General features: G+C 45.7%; 1 protein-coding gene across 1 annotated transcript in view; it reads left to right on the top strand.

Annotated features, from left to right (window-relative positions):
• LOC106606169 (exostosin-1a) overlaps positions 1 to 22,082 on the top strand; it is a 124,751-nt gene that overhangs the window by 84,007 nt on the left and 18,662 nt on the right. Inside the window, 6 exon segments of the mRNA XM_045719383.1 lie at positions 1,453 to 1,546; positions 10,667 to 10,726; positions 10,728 to 10,775; positions 10,948 to 11,067; positions 13,792 to 13,924; positions 18,010 to 18,128. Of these exon segments, the coding sequence (XP_045575339.1) occupies positions 1,453 to 1,546; positions 10,667 to 10,726; positions 10,728 to 10,775; positions 10,948 to 11,067; positions 13,792 to 13,924; positions 18,010 to 18,128 (574 nt within the window).

Raw genomic sequence — 22,082 nt, 5'->3', positions numbered from 1 at the left:
GAAGAGGAGGTGCTGACTGACCTGTAGATTGGAGGGAAGAGGAGGTGCTGACTGACCTGTAGATTGGAGGGAAGAGGAGGTGCTGACTGACCTGTAGATTGGAAGGGAAGAGGAGGTGCTGACTGGCCTGTAGATTGGAAGGAAGAGGAGGTGCTGACTGACCTGTAGATTGGAGGGAAGAGGAGGTGCTGACTGACCTGTAGATTGGAGGGAAGAGGTGCTGACTGACCTGTAGATTGGAGGGAAGAGGAGGTGCTGACTGACCTGTAAATTGGAGGGAAGAGGAGGTGATGACTGACCTGTAGATTGGAAGGAAGAGGAGGTGCTGACTGACCTGTAGATTGGAGGGAAGAGGAGGTGATGACTGACCTGTAGATTGGAGGGAAGAGGTGCTGACTGACCTGTAGATTGGAGGGAAGAGGAGGTGCTGACTGACCTGTAAATTGGAGGGAAGAGGAGGTGCTGACTGACCTGTAGATTGGAGGGAAGAGGAGGTGCTGACTGACCTGTAGATTGGAGGGAAGAGGAGGTGCTGACTGACCTGTAGATTGGAGGGAAGAGGTGCTGACTGACCTGTAAATTGGAGGGAAGAGGAGGTGCTGAGGGGTCTGCGTGCTTCCCAGCCCAAAACAGTTCAGAAGAGTTTGTGAATATATTATAACAGATTTTTATTTGTTTTGGACTTCGGGTAAGGGTTTCCCCCCAGCTGTTCAGGCATACGTTTTTTTTTCTAAAGGCCAGCCGAAGTTCACACCCCTTTTGTCCGTGATTGGTCAAGTAGAGGGATTCTTCAATCAAATCTTTGTTGTTATTCAACGAGAAACGATTCGTTTTCACACAAATGTTTTCATTGAGAAATTCTGCACCAAACATCTTAGATGTAAAACTAAGATCTCCTCGACCAAAAACACATCAAGAAACGGCATTTATTTTGACGTTATCTTAGATTTAATTCTGTCTACTGACTACGGCATCTCAAAATGGACAAACAGTACAATTGGCAGTTTTTTTTTCCTCTCGTTTTTTTTCAAGCGAAGGTTTTTTCAGGGAGTATGGGAGCACACTAGTTTGGTTCACCTAGCCGACTCCGTCTGGATGCCAAACCGAACTGAAGCATGATGAAGCCTTTACTAACCACTGGGTCGTTCACTGTGTAATCAACTGTTGTCCTGTCATAGCTCAAAGCTAACCCAGATAGAGACATGTTAACCCTCCCTGTCCAGCCCTGAATGCTAGAAGATCTCCCCCAGCTATAACCCTGTCCTACATCTGTCTGTTCCTCCAGTCCTCTGTGGTCCTTTGTGGCTCAGTTTGTAAGAGCTTGGTGTTGACCAAAGTCTTGGTTTTAATTCCCGCTGGGGCCAATCTATGTTGTTAAGTCACTGTTGATATGTGTCTACTAAATGCCATGTCATATTCATGTGTAACTCTAATCGTCTGTTCTGTCTTCAGACATGATTACAGAGAGATGCTTCACAACTCTACCTTCTGCCTGGTTCCCAGGGGACGACGTCTGGGATCCTTCCGCTTCCTGGAAGCACTGCAGGTACACACACACCACATACACACACACACACGCACACACACACACACACACACACACACACACACACCACGCACACACACACACACACACACACACACACACACACACACACACACCACGTACACACACACACACACACGCACACACACACACACACACACACACACACACACACACACAACGTACACACACACAACGTACACACACACACACACACACACACACCACACACACACACACACACACACACACACCACGTACACACACCACGTACACACACACACACACACACACACACACACACACACACACACACACACACACACACACACACACACACACACACACACCACGTACACACACACACACACACACCACTACACACACACACACACCACGTACACACACCAGTACACACACACACACACACACACACACACCACGTACACACACACACACACACACACACACACACACACACACACCACGTACACACACACACACACACACACACCACGTACATACACACACACACACACACACACACACACACACACACACCACGTACATACACACACACACACACACACACACTACATTTACACTACGTGTGTATAAGCCATTGACTTTCAAGCTGTTTTCATTTGATATTGTCCTGGATTTTTGTTAAATGAAATAGCCATGTTTGGCCTCTCGTTCATTCTGCTAGTCCCACTAACAGCCAGTACAGTACAGCTTCTGCCAGAGAGGGAGAGAGCAGCCTTCCTCTGTGTCTGTCACGTCCTGACCATAGAAAGCTTTTATTTTCTATGGTAGAGTAGGTCAGGGCGTGACAGGGGGTTTAGTCTAGTTTATTTATGTCTATGTTGGTTCTAGTTTCTTTTTTCTATGTTTTTTTGGGGGGGATGATCTCCAATCATCGTTGTCTCTAATTGGGGATCATATTTAAGTTGTTGTTTTTCCCACTAGGTTTTGTGGGAGATTATTTTGAGTTAGTGTATGTTGCACCTCTTTGTCACGGTTTGTTGATTTGTTTATTAAGTTTATTTGTATGTCTTGCATAGTTTCACAGTTATAATAAAATGTGGAACGATACACACGCTGCACCTTGGTCCCATTCTTCAGACCGTCGTGACAGTGTCTCTGTCCCGACGCCAGAGGCTTCCATTCTCATCCTGCGTTATTAACTAGTGGAACTCAGCAGGGCTGCTGATTAGACAGACAGAAACTGACTGTCCTGGACAACCAGGACCGCTCTCTGAGGGATCAGATGACTGCTACTGTACTGGGAACCCCATGTAGATCACCATCTACTGTCCTGGACAACCAGGACCGCTCCCTGAGGGATCAGATGACTGCTACTGTACTGGGAACCCCATGTAGATCACCATCTACTGTCCTGGACAACCAGGACCGCTCCCTGAGGGATCAGATGACTGCTACTGTACTGGGAACCCCATGTAGATCACCATCTACTGTCCTGGACAACCAGGACCGCTCCCTGAGGGATCAGATGACTGCTACTGTACTGGGAACCCCATGTAGATCACCATCTACTGTCCTGGACAACCAGGACCGCTCCCTGAGGGATCAGATGACTGCTACTGTACTGGGAACCCCATGTAGATCACCATCTACTGTCCTGGACAACCAGGACCGCTCCCCTGAGGGATCAGATGACTGCTACTGTACTGGGAACCCCATGTAGATCACCATCTACTGTCCTGGACAACCAGGACCGCTCCCTGAGGGATCAGATGACTGCTACTGTACTGGGAACCCCATATAGATCACCATCTACTGTCCCCATGTAGATCACCATCTACTGTCCTGGACAACCAGGACCGCTCCCTGAGGGATCAGATGACTGCTATTGTACTGGGAACCCCATGTAGATCACCATCTACTGTCCTGGACAACCAGGACCGCTCCCTGAGGGATCAGATGACTGCTACTGTACTGGGAACCCCATGTAGATCACCATCTACTGTCCTGGACAACCAGGACCGCTCCCTGAGGGATCAGATGACTGCTACTGTACTGGGAACCCCATGTAGATCACCATCTACTGTCCTGGACAACCAGGACCGCTCCCTGAGGGATCAGATGACTGCTACTGTACTGGGAACCCCATATAGATCGCCATCTACTGTCCCCATCTACTGTCCCCATATAGTTCACCATCTACTGTCCCCATATAGATCACCATCTACTGTCCCCATATAGATCACCATCTACTGTCCCCATATAGATCACCATCTACTGTCCCCATATAGATCACCATCTACTGTCCCCATATAGATCACCATCTACTGTCCCCATATAGATCACCATCTACTGTCCCCATATAGTTCACCATCTACTGTCCCCATATAGATCACCATCTACTGTCCCCATATAGATCACCATCTACTGTCCCCATATAGATCACCATCTACTGTCCCCATATAGATCACCATCTACTGTCCCCATATAGATCACCATCTACTGTCCCCATATAGTTCACCATCTACTGTCTCCATATAGATCACCATCTACTGTCCCCATATAGTTCACCATCTACTGTCCCCATCTACTGTCCCCATATAGATCACCATCTACTGTCCCCATATAGTTCACCATCTACTGTCCCCATATAGATCACCATCTACTGTCCCCATATAGTTCACCATCTACTGTCCCCATATAGTTCACCATCTACTGTCCCCATCTACTGTCTCCATATAGATCACCATCTACTGTCCCCATATAGTTCACCATCTACTGTCCCCATATAGATCACCATCTACTGTCCCCATATAGATCACCATCTACTGTCCCCATATAGATCACCATCTACTGTCCCCATATAGATCACCATCTACTGTCCCCATATAGTTCACCATCTACTGTCCCCATATAGATCACCATCTACTGTCCCCATCTACTGTCCCCATATAGATCACCATCTACTGTCCCCATATAGATCACCATCTACTGTCCCCATCTACTGTCCCCATATAGATCACCATCTACTGTCCCCATATAGTTCACCATCTACTGTCCCCATATAGATCACCATCTACTGTCCCCATCTACTGTCCCCATATAGATCACCATCTACTGTCCCCATATAGATCACCATCTACTGTCCCCATATAGATCACCATCTACTGTCCCCATATAGATCCCCATTTACTGTCCCCATATAGTTCACCATCTACTGTCCCCATATAGATCACCATCTACTGTCCCCATATAGATCACCATCTACTGTCCCCATATAGTTCACCATCTACTGTCCCCATATAGATCACCATCTACTGTCCCCATATAGATCACCATCTACTGTCCCCATATAGATCACCATCTACTGTCCCCATATAGATCACCATCTACTGTCCCCATATAGATCCCCATTTACTGTCCCCATATAGTTCACCATCTACTGTCCCCATATAGATCACCATCTACTGTCCCCATATAGTTAACCATCTACTGTCCCCATATAGATCACCATCTACTGTCCCCATCTACTGTCCCCATATAGATCACCATCTACTGTCCCCATATAGATCACCATCTACTGTCCCCATCTACTGTCCCCATATAGATCACCATCTACTGTCCCCATATAGATCACCATCTACTGTCCCCATCTACTGTCCCCATATAGTTCACCATCTACTGTCCCCATCTACTGTCCCCATATAGATCACCATCTACTGTCCCCATATAGATCACCATCTACTGTCCCCATATAGATCACCATCTACTGTCCCCATCTACTGTCCCCATATAGTTCACCATCTACTGTCCCCATCTACTGTCCCCATATAGTTCACCATCTACTGTCCCCATATAGATCACCATCTACTGTCACCATATAGATCACCATCTACTGTCCCCATATAGATCACCATCTACTGTCCCCATATAGTTCACCATCTACTGTCCCCATATAGATCACCATCTACTGTCACCATATAGATCACCATCTACTGTCCCCATATAGATCACCATCTACTGTCCCCACATAAATCACCATCTACTGTCCCCATATAGATCACCATCTACTGTCCCCTTATACAGTACCAGTCAAAAGTTTGGACACACCTACTTATTCAAGGGGTTTTCTTTATTTTTTACTATTTTCTACATTTTAGAATAATAGTGAAGACATCAAAACTATGAAATAACTCATATGGAATCATGTAGTAACCAAAAAAGTGTTAAACAAATTTGATTTGCCTTGATGACAGCTTTGCACACTCTTGGCATTCTCTCAACCAGCTTCATGAGGTAGTCACCTGGAATGCATTTCAATTAACAGGAGTGCCTTTTAAATTTGTGGAATTTCTTTCCTTCTTTAGGCGTTTGAGCCAATCAGTTGTGTTGTGACAAGGTAGGGGTGGTATACAGAAGATAGCCCTATTTGGTAAAAGACCATGTCCATATTATGGCAAGAACAGCTCAAATAAGCAAAGAGAAACGACAGTCCATCATTACTTAAGACACGAATGTCAGTCAATCCGGAGAATTTCAAGAACTTTGAATGTTTCTTCAAGTGTAGTCACAAAAACCATCAAGCGCTATGATGAAACTGGTTCTCATGAGGACCACCACAGGAAATGAAGACCCAGACCAAGAAGGAAAGGGATGGAGTGCTGCATCAGATGACCTGGCCTCCACAATCACCCCCCTCTCAACCCAATTGAACCCAAATTCCTTGAAGACTGCTGTAAAAGCATTCCATGTGAAGCTGGTTGAGAGAATGCCAAGCGTGTGCAAAGCTGTCATCAAGGCAAAGGGTGGCTACTTTGAAGAATCTCAAATGTAAAATATATTTTGATTTGTTTAACACTTTTTTTGTTACTACATGATTCCATATATGTTATTTCATAGTTTCGATATATTCACTATTATTCTACAATGTAGAAAATAGTCAAAGGGAGAGGGACAGGGTGTTTGGACAGCCAATGGTTGAATGACACCCAGTTTAACAGATTAAGGACAGGAGGACACACCTCAGGGCTGTAGTCTCTATTTGGACACACCCCCTGGCTGACAGGGCTGTAGCCTCTATTTGGACACACCCCCTGGCTGACAGGGCTGTAGCCTCTATTTGGACACACCCCCTGGCTGTCAGGGCTGTAGGCTCTATTTGGACACACCCCCTGGCTGTCAGGGCTGTAGCCTCTATTTGGACACACCCCCTGGCTGTCAGGGCTGTAGGCTCTATTTGGACACACCCCCTGGCTGTAGCCTCTATTTGGACACACCCCCTGGCTGTAGCCTCTATTTGGACACAGAGCCAGTGGAGCACAGAGAGTGACACACGCACACGCACACGCACACACACACACACACGCACACAAAAACATTTGCATAAACATTTACACATTCTAATAGGCTGAAATGAAACATAGGCTTTTGTTTACCACGGTACTTTACTCACAATAAAACAACAATTTGAGGAAAAAGTCCCTGGCAATTGGAATGAATGAGTCTATTGTAATGACTATAGAGTTGACAGGTAATGTCTTGCTGAGCGGTGCGTGAATAAAATGGGCTCTATGCTATTACAGCTGAAAGGAAGTAGAAAGATCTGCTGAAGAAACGGATGGCCAGATGGTGCTGCATGTCTTAAAGCCCCAAACCACTGATCACATGTCTGGGAGGATTTCTTGTTGTTTTTGCTGACGATAATTTGCGTTATTAGATGGTTCAGCAGGCAGACAGGGACTGCATTAGTGTCGTTAGTACTGACATCAGGGACACGCTGCTTTGACTTTCCACTTGTCCTCATGGAAACAGACACAATACTAGTGGTGTCCTGTCCTGTCCTCATGTAAACAGACACAATACTAGTGGTGTCCTGTCCTGTCCTCATGGAAACAGACACAATACTAGTGGTGTCCTGTCCTCATGGAAACAGACACAATACTAGTGGTGTCCTGTCCTCATGGAAACAGACACAATACTAGTGGTGTCCTGTCCTCATGGAAACAGACACAATACTAGTGGTGTCCTGTCCTCATGGAAACAGACACAATACTAGTGGTGTCCTGTCCTCATGGAAACAGACACAATACTAGTGGTGTCCTGTCCTGTCCTCATGGAAACAGACACAATACTAGTGGTGTCCTGTCCTCATGGAAACAGACACAATACTAGTGGTGTCCTGTCCTCATGGATCTAGACACAATACTAGTGGTGTCCTGTCCTGTCCTCATGGAAACAGACACAATACTAGTGGTGTCCTGTCCTCATGGATCCAGACACAATACTAGTGGTGTCCTGTCCTCATGGAAACAGACACAATACTAGTGGTGTCCTGTCCTCATGGAAACAGACACAATACTAGTGGTGTCCTGTCCTCATGGAAACAGACACAATACTAGTGGTGTCCTGTCCTGTCCTCATGGAAACAGACACAATACTAGTGGTGTCCTGTCCTGTCCTCATGGAAACAGACACAATACTAGTGGTGTCCTGTCCTCATGGAAACAGACACAATACTAGTGGTGTCCTGTCCTCATGGAAACAGACACAATATTAGTGGTGTCCTGTCCTCATGGAAACAGACACAATACTAGTGGTGTCCTGTCCTGTCCTCATGGAAACAGACACAATACTAGTGGTGTCCTGTCCTCATGGAAACAGACACAATATTAGTGGTGTCCTGTCCTGTCCTCATGGAAACAGACACAATACTAGTGGTGTCCTGTCCTGTCCTCATGGAAACAGACACAATACTAGTGGTGTCCTGTCCTCATGGAAACAGACACAATACTAGTGGTGTCCTGTCCTCATGGATCCAGACACAATACTAGTTGGCGTCCTGTCCTGTCCTCATGGAAACAGACACAATACTAGTGGTGTCCTGTCCTCATGGAAACAGACACAATACTAGTGGTGTCCTGTCCTCATGGAAACAGACACAATACTAGTGGTGTCCTGTCCTCATGGAAACAGACACAATACTAGTGGTGTCCTGTCCTCATGGAAACAGACACAATACTAGTGGTGTCCTGTCCTGTCCTCATGGAAACAGACACAATACTAGTGGTGTCCTGTCCTCATGGAAACAGACACAATACTAGTGGTGTCCTGTCCTCATGGATCTAGACACAATACTAGTGGTGTCCTGTCCTGTCCTCATGGAAACAGACACAATACTAGTGGTGTCCTGTCCTCATGGAAACAGACACAATACTAGTGGTGTCCTGTCCTCATGGAAACAGACACAATACTAGTGGTGTCCTGTCCTCATGGAAACAGACACAATATTAGTGGTGTCCTGTCCTCATGGAAACAGACACAATACTAGTGGTGTCTTGTCCTGTCCTCATGGAAACAGACACAATACTAGTGGTGTCCTGTCCTCATGGAAACAGACACAATACTAGTGGTGTCCTGTCCTCATGGAAACAGACACAATACTAGTGGTGTCCTGTCCTCATGGAAACAGACACAATACTAGTGGTGTCCTGTCCTGTCCTCATGGAAACAGACACAATACTAGTGGTGTCCTGTCCTGTCCTCATGGAAACAGACACAATACTAGTGGTGTCCTGTCCTCATGGAAACAGACACAATACTAGTGGTGTCCTGTCCTCATGGATCCAGACACAATACTAGTTGGCGTCCTGTCCTGTCCTCATGGAAACAGACACAGTACTAGTGGTGTCCTGTCCTCATGGAAACAGACACAATACTAGTGGTGTCCTGTCCTCATGGAAACAGACACAATACTAGTGGTGTCCTGTCCTCATGGAAACAGACACAATACTAGTGGTGTCCTGTCCTCATGGAAACAGACACAATACTAGTGGTGTCCTGTCCTCATGGAAACAGACACAATACTAGTGGTGTCCTGTCCTGTCCTCATGGAAACAGACACAATACTAGTGGTGTCCTGTCCTCATGGAAACAGACACAATACTAGTGGTGTCCTGTCCTCATGGATCTAGACACAATACTAGTGGTGTCCTGTCCTGTCCTCATGGAAACAGACACAATACTAGTGGTGTCCTGTCCTCATGGAAACAGACACAATACTAGTGGTGTCCTGTCCTCATGGATCCAGACACAATACTAGTGGTGTCCTGTCCTCATGGATCCAGACACAATACTAGTGGTGTCCTGTCCGGTCCTCATGGAAACAGACACAATACTAGTGGTGTCCTGTCCTCATGGAAACAGACACAATACTAGTGGTGTCCTGTCCTCATGGAAACAGACACAATACTAGTGGTGTCCTGTCCTGTCCTCATGGAAACAGACACAATACTAGTGGTGTCCTGTCCTCATGGAAACAGACACAATACTAGTGGTGTCCTGTCCTCATGGAAACAGACACAATACTAGTGGTGTCCTGTCATGTCCTCATGGAAACAGACACAAAACTAGTGGTGTCCTGTCCTGTCCTCATGGAAACAGACACAATACTAGTGGTGTCTTGTCCTGTCCTCATGGAAACAGACACAATACTAGTGGTGTCCTGTCCTCATGGAAACAGACACAATACTAGTGGTGTCCTGTCCTCATGGAAACAGACACAATACTAGTGGTGTCCTGTCCTCATGGAAACAGACACAATACTAGTGGTGTCCTGTCCTCATGGAAACAGACACAATACTAGTGGTGTCCTGTCCTCATGGAAACAGACACAATACTAGTGGTGTCCTGTCCTGTCCTCATGGATCTAGACACAATACTAGTGGTGTCCTGTCCTCATGGAAACAGACACAATACTAGTTGGCGTCCTGTCCTGTCCTCATGGAAACAGACAATACTAGTGGTGTCCTGTCCTCATGGAAACAGACACAATACTAGTGGTGTTCTGTCCTGTCCTCATGGAAACAGACACAATACTAGTGGTGTCCTGTCCTCATGGAAACAGACACAATACTAGTGGTGTCCTGTCCTCATGGAAACAGACACAATACTAGTGGTGTCCCGTCCTCATTGTGTTAGAGAATAGCGTTGACACAAGCACCATAATACACTATTAGACCCACCGTAGCCATTGGAGTATGTGGCACTGGCATAACAGTGACATGTACCAAGGATAGTAACTCGTCCAGTCCAGTACCTGTCTAGTCATTACTGTGTTACCTGTGTGTTGGCCTGCAGGCAGCCTGCGTACCTGTGATACTCAGTAACGGCTGGGAGATGCCCTTCTCTGAGATCATCCGGCTGGAACACAGCAGCTGTGATCGGGGACGAACGACTGCTACTGCAGGTGTTGTAGATATTTTAACTCGGCTGAGTGACATTATTTTTTGATATATTTGTGATCAGTTCCGGTATGTTAGAATGGTATATTTGACATGTCCAGTGTCTCTGACTGTTTGATTGACAGGTCATTTCACTGTATTAGTCCTGTAGTTCTGACTGTAGTTGTATTGTTCCAGATTCCGTCTACGGTCCGTTCCATTCACCAGGACAACATCTTGTCTCTCAGACAGCAGACCCAGTTCCTGTGGGAGGCCTACTTCTCTTCTGTAGAGAGGCTAGTACTCACAACACTAGAGGTAAGAGGACCGGATACTGCTGCTACTGTTATTACTACTACTACTATTATTACTACTAGTATTACTGCTACTGGTACTACTACTGCTACTACTATTACTGCTACTACTACTAGTACTACTGCTAGTTATACTACTACTGCTACTATTACTACTACTGCTACTACTACTACTACTGCTACTACTACCACTGCTACTATTATTACCACTACTACTACTACTACTGCTACTACTACTGCTGCTACCGTTATTACTAACACTACTACTACCACTGCTACTATTATTACTACTACCACCACTACTGCTGCCGCTATTATTACTAATACCGCTACTGCTACCGCTACTATTATTACTAATACTGCTGCCACTACCGCTACTACCACTACCACTGCTACTACCACACCGCTACCGTTATTACCACTACCACTACCACTACCGCTGCTACTATTACTACTACCACCACCACCACCGCTGCTACCGCTAATGCCACTACTACTGCTACCATTATTACTATACTACCACTACCACTACTGCTACCACTGTTTTTACCGCTATTACTACTACTCACTACCACTACTGCTACTACCACCGCTGCTACCACAACCACTACTGCCGCCACCACTATTATTACTGCTACTACTACTACCACTGCCATTATTACTACCAACCGCTACCGCTACTACTACTACTATTTTTTGCTACTATTACTACTACTACTACTGCTACTATTACTGCTACCACTACCACTGCCACTACCACTACTGCTACCACTATTACTACCACTACTATTACTACTATTACTATTACCCTATTACCACTATTACCACCCTACCACTACCACTACTACTACTACCGCTGATACTGTTACTACCACTGGTACCACTACCACTACTGCTGATGCTGCTGCCGCTGCTACTACCACTACTACTACTACTACTACCGCCGGTACCACTGGTACTACTACTACCACTGCTACCACTATTACCAATACTACTACTACTACTGCTACCGTTATTACTAATACTACTACCGCTACCACTGCTACCGTTATTACCAATACCGCTACCACTACCGCTGCCGCTATTATACCACACCACTACTACTGCTGCTACCACTACTACTACTGCCGCCCGCTACCACCGCTACTGTTATTACTAATGCTACTACCACCACTGCCACCATTACTACCGCCACCACCACCACCGCTACCACCACCGCTACTACTACTACCGCCACCGTTATTACCAATACCACCACCGCTACCACTTCTACCACTATTACTACCACCGCCACTACCACCACCACTGCCGCTACTACTACCACTACCACCGCCACCACTATTATTACTGCTACCACTACTGCTACTGCCATTATTACCACTAATACCACTACCACTACCACTACTACTACTGCCACTTTTACTACCGTTACTACTACCACTACTGCTACTGTTACTGCTACCACTACTACTATTACTACCACTACTGCTACTACTTTTACCACTGCTATTATTACTACTATTACTATTACTATTATTACTACTGTTACTACTACTACTACCACTGATACTGTTACTACTACCGGTACTACTACCACTACTACCGCTGATGCCGCTGCTGCTACCACTACTACTACTACCACCGCTGGTCTCACTGCTACCACTACTACTACTACTACCGCTACTACTACTACTACTGGTACCAATGTTACTACTGGTACCAATGCCACCACTACTACTGCTACTACTGGTACTACTACCGCTACCGCCGGTACCACCACTACTACCACCGGTACCGGTACCAATGCTACTACTACTACTGCTACTACTGGTACTACTACTACTACTGGTACTACTACTGCTACTACCGGTACCACTGGTACCGGTACCACTACCGCTACCACTGGTACCGCTACCACTACTACCACCGCTACCACTACCACCACCGGTACCACTGGTACCGATACTACTACCACTACCGCTACCACTGGTACCACTACTACGACTACCACCGATACCGCTACTACTACCATTACTACTACCACCACCACTACTACCACCGCCGCTGCCATGCTGCTACCACCACCGGCACCACCGCTACTACCGCTACCACCACCACCACCGATACCGCTACCACTACCACTACCACACTACCACCACTACCAACGGCTACCACTGCTACCACCGCTACCACTACTACCACCGATACCGCTACTACTACCACTAATACTACTACCACTGCTACTACCACTATTACTACCACTGACTACCGCTACCACTGCTACCGCTACCACCGATACTGCTACTACTACTACCAATATTACTGCTACTGCTACTACTACTACTACTACCGATACTGCTACTACTACTACTACTACTACTGCTACCACTGCTACTACCGATACCGCTACTACTACTACCGCTACTACTACCACTGCTACTACTACTACTACTACTGATACTGCTACTACTACTGCTACTACTACTGATACTACTGCTACTACTACTACTACTGATACTGCTACTACTGCTACTACTGCTACTAGTAGTGGTAACAGGTGTTTGTCAGAGCTACTCGGAAGCCTTCTTGGACGTAGCTCTGCTTGGGTGCCTCTTGAGGGTTCAGGATATCCTTTTCAGCATTTCAACGTGCTGACCAATGAATTGTCTTGTTAGCAGCTTTGATTATTACTATTGTTGATTTGACTCTGTTTCTCTCCCTGTACCAGATCATCCATGACCGGGTGCTCCAACATGCAGCCCGTAGTAACCTGATGTGGAACAGTCTTCCTGGAGGTCTCTACTCCCTGCCTCAGTACTCCTCATACCTGGGAGACTTCCCTTTCCACTATGCCAAGCTAGGTGAGTCCTGCAACTATCTTCAGATAGATCTCAATGTGCATCAAAGTTCATCAATGTGGATGGTCATGAATTTGGTTCTCTGGGCATTACAACAGGGGTACCGCAAAGTTCTATTTTAGGCCCTGTTCAGTTCACCATTTAAATCTCCGATCTGGTAGACTTCCCCCTTCGCCAAGCTAGGTGAGTCCTACTGTAACATAACTTGTGGTGTTTTCCACGAGCATCTACGTGCTCCCACTTGTATTGCTCAGATCTTCCACTACGCCAAGCTACATGTCGGTGAGTCTTGTGACCATCTGTTAAAGAGAACCCAGAACATTAATGTGGATGGTTGTAAATCTGGTTTCCTGGACATTACAAAAGAGTGTACTAAAACCTTCTATTTTAGGCCCAGTCCTTTTACCATTTCTATAAATGACATCATCTTTATGCTGATGACACTGTTCGACTGTCAGGCTGTGGGAAACTGGTGCATGGAATCAGGCGCAAGAGAGCACAGATGGGTGTACAAGGTCATTTATTCCACCAACAGCACCAGTAATAAAACAAATACTAAAAGGTGCGTGAAAATTACCGGTCACTGGTAAATAACGGGCGTAATAACGAACCTGGAAAACAATACCAGCCAACAAGTAACGGCCTGAACATTATATACAAACACGCACACAAACATGGGGGGAAACAGAGGGTTAAATAATGAACATGTAATTGGGGAATAGGAACCAGGTGTGTAGAAAAACTAAGACAAAACAAATGGAAAATGAAAAGTAGATCGGCGATGGCTGGAAGGCCGGTGACGTCGAACCGCCGAACGCCGCCCGAACACGGAGAGGAGCCGACTTCGACGGACGTCGTGACATCTACAGTCATGTGCTCCCTTATATAGATGCATATTACATCAGTTAGCAATATTATTTGTTCGTTGTATATAGTGGGAAGTCACATATTAGCTTACTACCATATACTTGTGGAATAATCTCCAAAGGTCTCTCAAAGTTGATGATCAGGTGTCCGAGGGTAATTCAGACGGCTGGATGAGGACCCTCAAAGTTGATGATCAGGTGTCCGAGGGTAATTCAGACGGCTGGATGAGGACCCTCAAAGTTGATGATAAGGTGTCCGAGGGTAATTCAGATGGCTGGATGAGGACCCTGAAAGTTGATGATCAGGTGTCCGAGGGTAATTCAGATGGCTGGATGAGGACCCTCAATGTTGATGATCAGGTGTCCGAGGGTAATTCAGATGGCTGGATGAGGACCTTCAAAGTTGATGATCAGGTGTCCGAGGGTAATTCAGACGGCTGGATGAGGACCTTCAAAGTTGATGATCAGGTGTCCGAGGGTAATTCAGATGGCTGGATGAGGACCGTGAAAGTTGATGATCAGGTGTCCGAGGGTAATTCAGATGGCTGGATGAGGACCTTCAAAGTTGATGATCAGGTGTCCGAGGGTAATTCAGATGGCTGGATGAGGACCCTCAAAGTTGATGATCAGGTGTCCGAGGGTAATTCAGACGGCTGGATGAGGACCTTCAAAGTTGATGATCAGGTGTCCGAGGGTAATTCAGACGGCTGGATGAGGACCGTGAAAGTTGATGATCAGGTGTCCGAGGGTAATTCAGATGGCTGGATGAGGACCTTCAAAGTTGATGATCAGGTGTCCGAGGGTAATTCAGACGGCTGGATGAGGACCGTGAAAGTTGATGATCAGGTGTCCGAGGGTAATTCAGACGGCTGGATGAGGACCGTGAAAGTTGATGATCAGGTGTCCGAGGGTAATTCAGACGGCTGATTGAAGAATGTGTTTGTTTTCTATGATTGTGTTTTGTATCTCTGTTTTGCTTTTCCAATTGAATTGATACAATAAACACACACACACACACACACACACACACACACACACACACACACACACACACACACACACACACCACCGACTTGTGAGCAGGTTAATGTTTATTAGAGTCTTGTCCTGGAGGCAGTACTGAGTAATGTCTGCTAGATGGGACAGCTACAAAGTCAAAATGGTCTATATTGTAAAAATTCATGGAGGAAAATTTTTTATCTAAGGTTAGGGTTAGGCATTAGGGTTAGCAGTGTAGTTAAGGTTAGGGTTAGGCATTAGGGTTAGCAGTGTGGTTAAGGTTAGGCATTAGGGTTAGCAGTGTGGTTAAGGTTAGGGTTAGGCATTAGGGTTAGCAGTGTAGTTAAGGTTAGGCATTAGGGTTAGCAGTGTAGTTAAGGTTAGGCATTAGGGTTAGCAGTGTAGTTAAGGTTAGGGTTAGGCATTAGGGTTAGCAGTGTAGTTAAGGTTAGGCATTAGGGTTAGCAGTGTAGTTAAGGTTAGGCATTAGGGTTAGCAGTGTAGTTAAGGTTAGGCATTAGGGTTAGCAGTGTGGTTAAGGTTAGGCATTAGGGTTAGCAGTGTGGTTAGGGTTATGCATTAGGGTTAGCAGTGTGGTTAAGGTTAGGCATTAGGGTTAGCAGTGTGGTTAAGGTTAGGGTAAGGCGTTAGGGTTAGCAGTGTGGTTAAGGTTAGGGTAAGGCATTAGGGTTAGCAGTGTGGTTAAGGTTAGGGTAAGGCATTAGGGTTAGCAGTGTGGTTAAGGTTAGGGTAAGGCATTAGGGTTAGCAGTGTGGTTAAGGTTAGGGTAAGGCGTTAGGGTTAGCAGTGTGGTTAAGGTTAGGGTTAGGCATTAGAGTTAGCAGTGTGGTTAAGGTTAGGCATTAGGGTTAGCAGTGTGATTAGGGTTAGCAGTGTGGTTAGGGTTAGGCATTAGGGTTAGCAGTGTGGTTAAGGTTAGGCATTAGGGTTAGCAGTGTGGTTAAGGTTAGGGTTAGGCATTAGGGTTAGCAGTGTGGTTAAGGTTAGGCATTAGGGTTAGCAGTGTGGTTAAGGTTAGTCATTAGGGTTAGCAGTGTGGTTAAGGTTAGGCATTAGGGTTAGCAGTGTGGTTAAGGTTAGGGTTAGGCATTAGGGTTAGCAGTGTGGTTAAGGTTAGGCATTAGGGTTAGCAGTGTGGTTAAGGTTAGTCATTAGGGTTAGCAGTGTGGTTAAGGTTAGGGTTAGGCATTAGGGTTAGCAGTGTGGTTAAGGTTAGTCATTAGGGTTAGCAGTGTGGTTAAGGTTAGGCATTAGGGTTAGCAGTGTGGTTAAGGTTAGGATTGTATGACTTTGGGGCTGTGCCAGCTAGCGACCACTCTGCAGAGCTTCCTCCACATCAAGATTCATGAAACAAAACTCTAACCGTTCGTCTTGGGAGGTCGTTACGTTAACCTGGTGACTGACACAATCTTTGATACCGTTTCCCCCCCCAATTAAAGCCGGAGTCAGATGAAACTAAGACTGGAGCTCATCAAGCCCAAGCTGTCACACAGCCTTATTTATGTGTGTATAGAAACGGCTACCCTTCCTCTCTCAGCCCCCGATGACTTTAATCCCATCGGAGAGACGAGCTGAATTGAGCTCTGGTCACCAGGGGGGCAGTATTGGAAGTAGTGGGATTCAGGATTGGGAGAATTGATGACGAAGAAGTGTTTAAATATTCTGACTGGTAGCTAGCTACTGTATTCACTGGCTAGATCACTGTTGAGTTGAGTTTATTTTGTATTTTTACAGGGACAGTGCACATTAATCAACGTTTCAGTAAAAGTGACGGTTTTAGCCAGCCGGCTAATCTTCAACCGCAGTCCCTGCTACACCGCAGTCCCTGCTACACCGCAGTCCCTGCTACACCGCAGTCCCTCCAGTCCCTGCTACACCGCAGTCCCTGCTACACCGCAGTCCCTGCTACACTGCAGTCCCTGCTACTCTGTGCCTCAAACAATACATCATGATGAGATGCAATGTGTGAAGGAGGGACACATTTCCAGCATCTTTGGTGTTAATAATTAAATCATCTTGATAACATTGTTGACTTTGACATTCGTCCTGTGTAGCTCAGTGGGTAAAGAGTATTGGCATCAGCCATGCCAGGGTTGAAAGGTTCAATTCCTGCAGGGATCATGTGCACTCGTAAATGTAGGCACTGACGACTGGAAGTGGCTCTGATCTACTTCATATTGTTGCTATTTGGCTGTGTTTCAGGTATCAAGCCTCGTCCCAAGTTCACAGCGGTCATCCATGCTGTGACTCCCCTGGTCTCCCAGTCTCAGCCCATCCTGAAGCTACTGGTGGCTGTCGCTAAGTCCCAGTACTGTGTCCAGGTAGACTAACTAACTCACATCTCAACACTGTGTCCAGGTAGACTAACTAACTCACATCTCAACACTGTGTCCAGGTAGACTAACTAACTCACATCTCAACACTGTGTCCAGGTAGACTAACTAACTCACATCTCAACACTGTGTCCAGGTAGACTGACTAACTCACATCTCAACACTGTGTCCAGGTAGACTAACTAACTCACATCTCAACACTGTGTCCAGGTAGACTGACTAACTCACATCTCAACACTGTGTCCAGGTAGACTAACTAACTCACATCTCAACACTGTGTCCAGGTAGACTGACTAACTCACATCTCAACACTGTGTCCAGGTAGACTGACTAACTCACATCTCAACACTGTGTCCAGGTAGACTGACTAACTCACATCTCAACACTGTGTCCAGGTAGACTAACTAACTCACATCTCAACACTGTGTCCAGGTAGACTAACTAACTCACATCTCAACACTGTGTCCAGGTAGACTATCTAACTCACATCTCAACACTGTGTCCAGGTAGACTAACTAACTCACATCTCAACACTGTGTCCAGGTAGACTAACTAACTCACATCTCAACACTGTGTCCAGGTAGACTAACTAACTCACATCTCAACACTGTGTCCAGGTAGACTGACTAACTCACATCTCAACACTGTGTCCAGGTAGACTAACTAACTCACATCTCAACACTGTGTCCAGGTAGACTGACTAACTCACATCTCAACACTGTGTCCAGGTAGACTATCTAACTCACATCTCAACACTGTGTCCAGGTAGACTAACTAACTCACATCTCAACACTGTGTCCAGGTAGACTAACTAACTCACATCTCAACACTGTGTCCAGGTAGACTAACTAACTCACATCTCAACACTGTGTCCAGGTAGACTGACTAACTCACATCTCAACACTGTGTCCAGGTAGACTATCTAACTCACATCTCAACACTGTGTCCAGGTAGACTATCTAACTCACATCTCAACACTGTGTCCAGGTAGACTAACTAACTCACATCTCAACACTGTGTCCAGGTAGACTATCTAACTCACATCTCAACACTGTGTCCAGGTAGACTGACTAACTCACATCTCAACACTGTGTCCAGGTAGACTATCTAACTCACATCTCAACACTGTGTCCAGGTAGACTAACTAACTCACATCTCAACACTGTGTCCAGGTAGACTAACTAACTCACATCTCAACACTGTGTCCAGGTAGACTAACCAACTCACATCTCAACACTGTGTCCAGGTAGACTATCTAACTCACATCTCAACACTGTGTCCAGGTAGACTAACTAACTCACATCTCAACACTGTGTCCAGGTAGACTAACTAACTCACATCTCAACACTGTGTCCAGGTAGACTAACTAACTCACATCTCAACACTGTGTCCAGGTAGACTAACTAACTCACATCTCAACACTGTGTCCAGGTAGACTAACTAACTCACATCTCAACACTGTGTCCAGGTAGACTATCTAACTCACATCTCAACACTGTGTCCAGGTAGACTAACTAACTCACATCTCAACACTGTGTCCAGGTAGACTAACTAACTCACATCTCAACACTGTGTCCAGGTAGACTAACTAACTCACATCTCAACACTGTGTCCAGGTAGACTAACTAACTCACATCTCAACACTGTGTCCAGGTAGACTAACTAACTCACATCTCAACACTGTGTCCAGGTAGACTAACTAACTCACATCTCAACACTGTGTCCAGGTAGACTATCTAACTCACATCTCAACACTGTGTCCAGGTAGACTATCTAACTCACATCTCAACACTGTGTCCAGGTAGACTGACTAACTCACATCTCAACACTGTGTCCAGGTAGACTAACTAACTCACATCTCAACACTGTGTCCAGGTAGACTATCTAACTCACATCTCAACACTGTGTCCAGGTAGACTAACTAACTCACATCTCAACACTGTGTCCAGGTAGACTGACTAACTCACATCTCAACACTGTGTCCAGGTAGACTATCTAACTCACATCTCAACACTGTGTCCAGGTAGACTAACTACCTCACATCTCAACACTGTGTCCAGGTAGACTAAATAACTCACATCTCAACACTGTGTCCAGGTAGACTAACTACCTCACATCTCAACACTGTGTCCAGGTAGACTATCTAACTCACATCTCAACACTGTGTCCAGGTAGACTAACTAACTCACATCTCAACACTGTGTCCAGGTAGACTAACTAACTCACATCTCAACACTGTGTCCAGGTAGACTAACTAACTCACATCTCAACACTGTGTCCAGGTAGACTAACTAACTCACATCTCAACACTGTGTCCAGGTAGACTAACTAACTCACATCTCAACACTGTGTCCAGGCAGACTATCTAACTCACATCTCAACACTGTGTCCAGGTAGACTAACTAACTCACATCTCAACACTGTGTCCAGGTAGACTAACTAACTCACATCTCAACACTGTGTCCAGGTAGACTGACTAACTCACATCTCAACACTGTGTCCAGGTAGACTAACTAACTCACATCTCAACACTGTGTCCAGGTAGACTGACTAACTCACATCTCAACACTGTGTCCAGGTAGACTAACTAACTCACATCTCAACACTGTGTCCAGGTAGACTATCTAACTCACATCTCAACACTGTGTCCAGGTAGACTATCTAACTCACATCTCAACACTGTGTCCAGGTAGACTAACTAACTCACATCTCAACACTGTGTCCAGGTAGACTAACTAACTCACATCTCAACACTGTGTCCAGGTAGACTAACTAACTCACATCTCAACACTGTGTCCAGGTAGACTATCTAACTCACATCTCAACACTGTGTCCAGGTAGACTATCTAACTCACATCTCAACACTGTGTCCAGGTAGACTGACTAACTCACATCTCAACACTGTGTCCAGGTAGACTGACTAACTCACATCTCAACACTGTGTCCAGGTAGACTAACTAACTCACATCTCAACACTGTGTCCAGGTAGACTAACTAACTCACATCTCAACACTGTGTCCAGGTAGACTATCTAACTCACATCTCAACACTGTGTCCAGGTAGACTAACTAACTCACATCTCAACACTGTGTCCAGGTAGACTAACTAACTCACATCTCAACACTGTGTCCAGGTAGACTAACTAACTCACATCTCAACACTGTGTCCAGGTAGACTATCTAACTCACATCTCAACACTGTGTCCAGGTAGACTAACTAACTCACATCTCAACACTGTGTCCAGGTAGACTAACTAACTCACATCTCAACACTGTGTCCAGGTAGACTAACTAACTCACATCTCAACACTGTGTCCAGGTAGACTAACTAACTCACATCTCAACACTGTGTCCAGGTAGACTATCTAACTCACATCTCAACACTGTGTCCAGGTAGACTAACTAACTCACATCTTAACACTGTGTCCAGGTAGACTAACTAACTCACATCTCAACACTGTGTCCAGGTAGACTAACTAACTCACATCTCAACACTGTGTCCAGGTAGACTAACTAACTCACATCTCAACACTGTGTCCAGGTAGACTAACTAACTCACATCTCAACACTGTCCAGGTAGACTAACTAACTCACATCTCAACACTGTGTCCAGGTAGACTATCTAACTCACATCTCAACACTGTGTCCAGGTAGACTATCTAACTCACATCTCAACACTGTGTCCAGGTAGACTGACTAACTCACATCTTAACACTGTGTCCAGGTAGACTAACTAACTCACATCTCAACACTGTGTCCAGGTAGACTATCTAACTCACATCTCAACACTGTGTCCAGGTAGACTAACTAACTCACATCTCAACACTGTGTCCAGGTAGACTGACTAACTCACATCTCAACACTGTGTCCAGGTAGACTATCTAACTCACATCTCAACACTGTGTCCAGGTAGACTAACTACCTCACATCTCAACACTGTGTC

Source organism: Salmo salar, chromosome ssa05 (genome assembly GCF_905237065.1).
Source record: "Salmo salar chromosome ssa05, Ssal_v3.1, whole genome shotgun sequence".
Lineage (NCBI taxonomy): Eukaryota > Metazoa > Chordata > Actinopteri > Salmoniformes > Salmonidae > Salmo > Salmo salar.
This window is presented reverse-complemented; position numbering and strand designations above follow the sequence as displayed.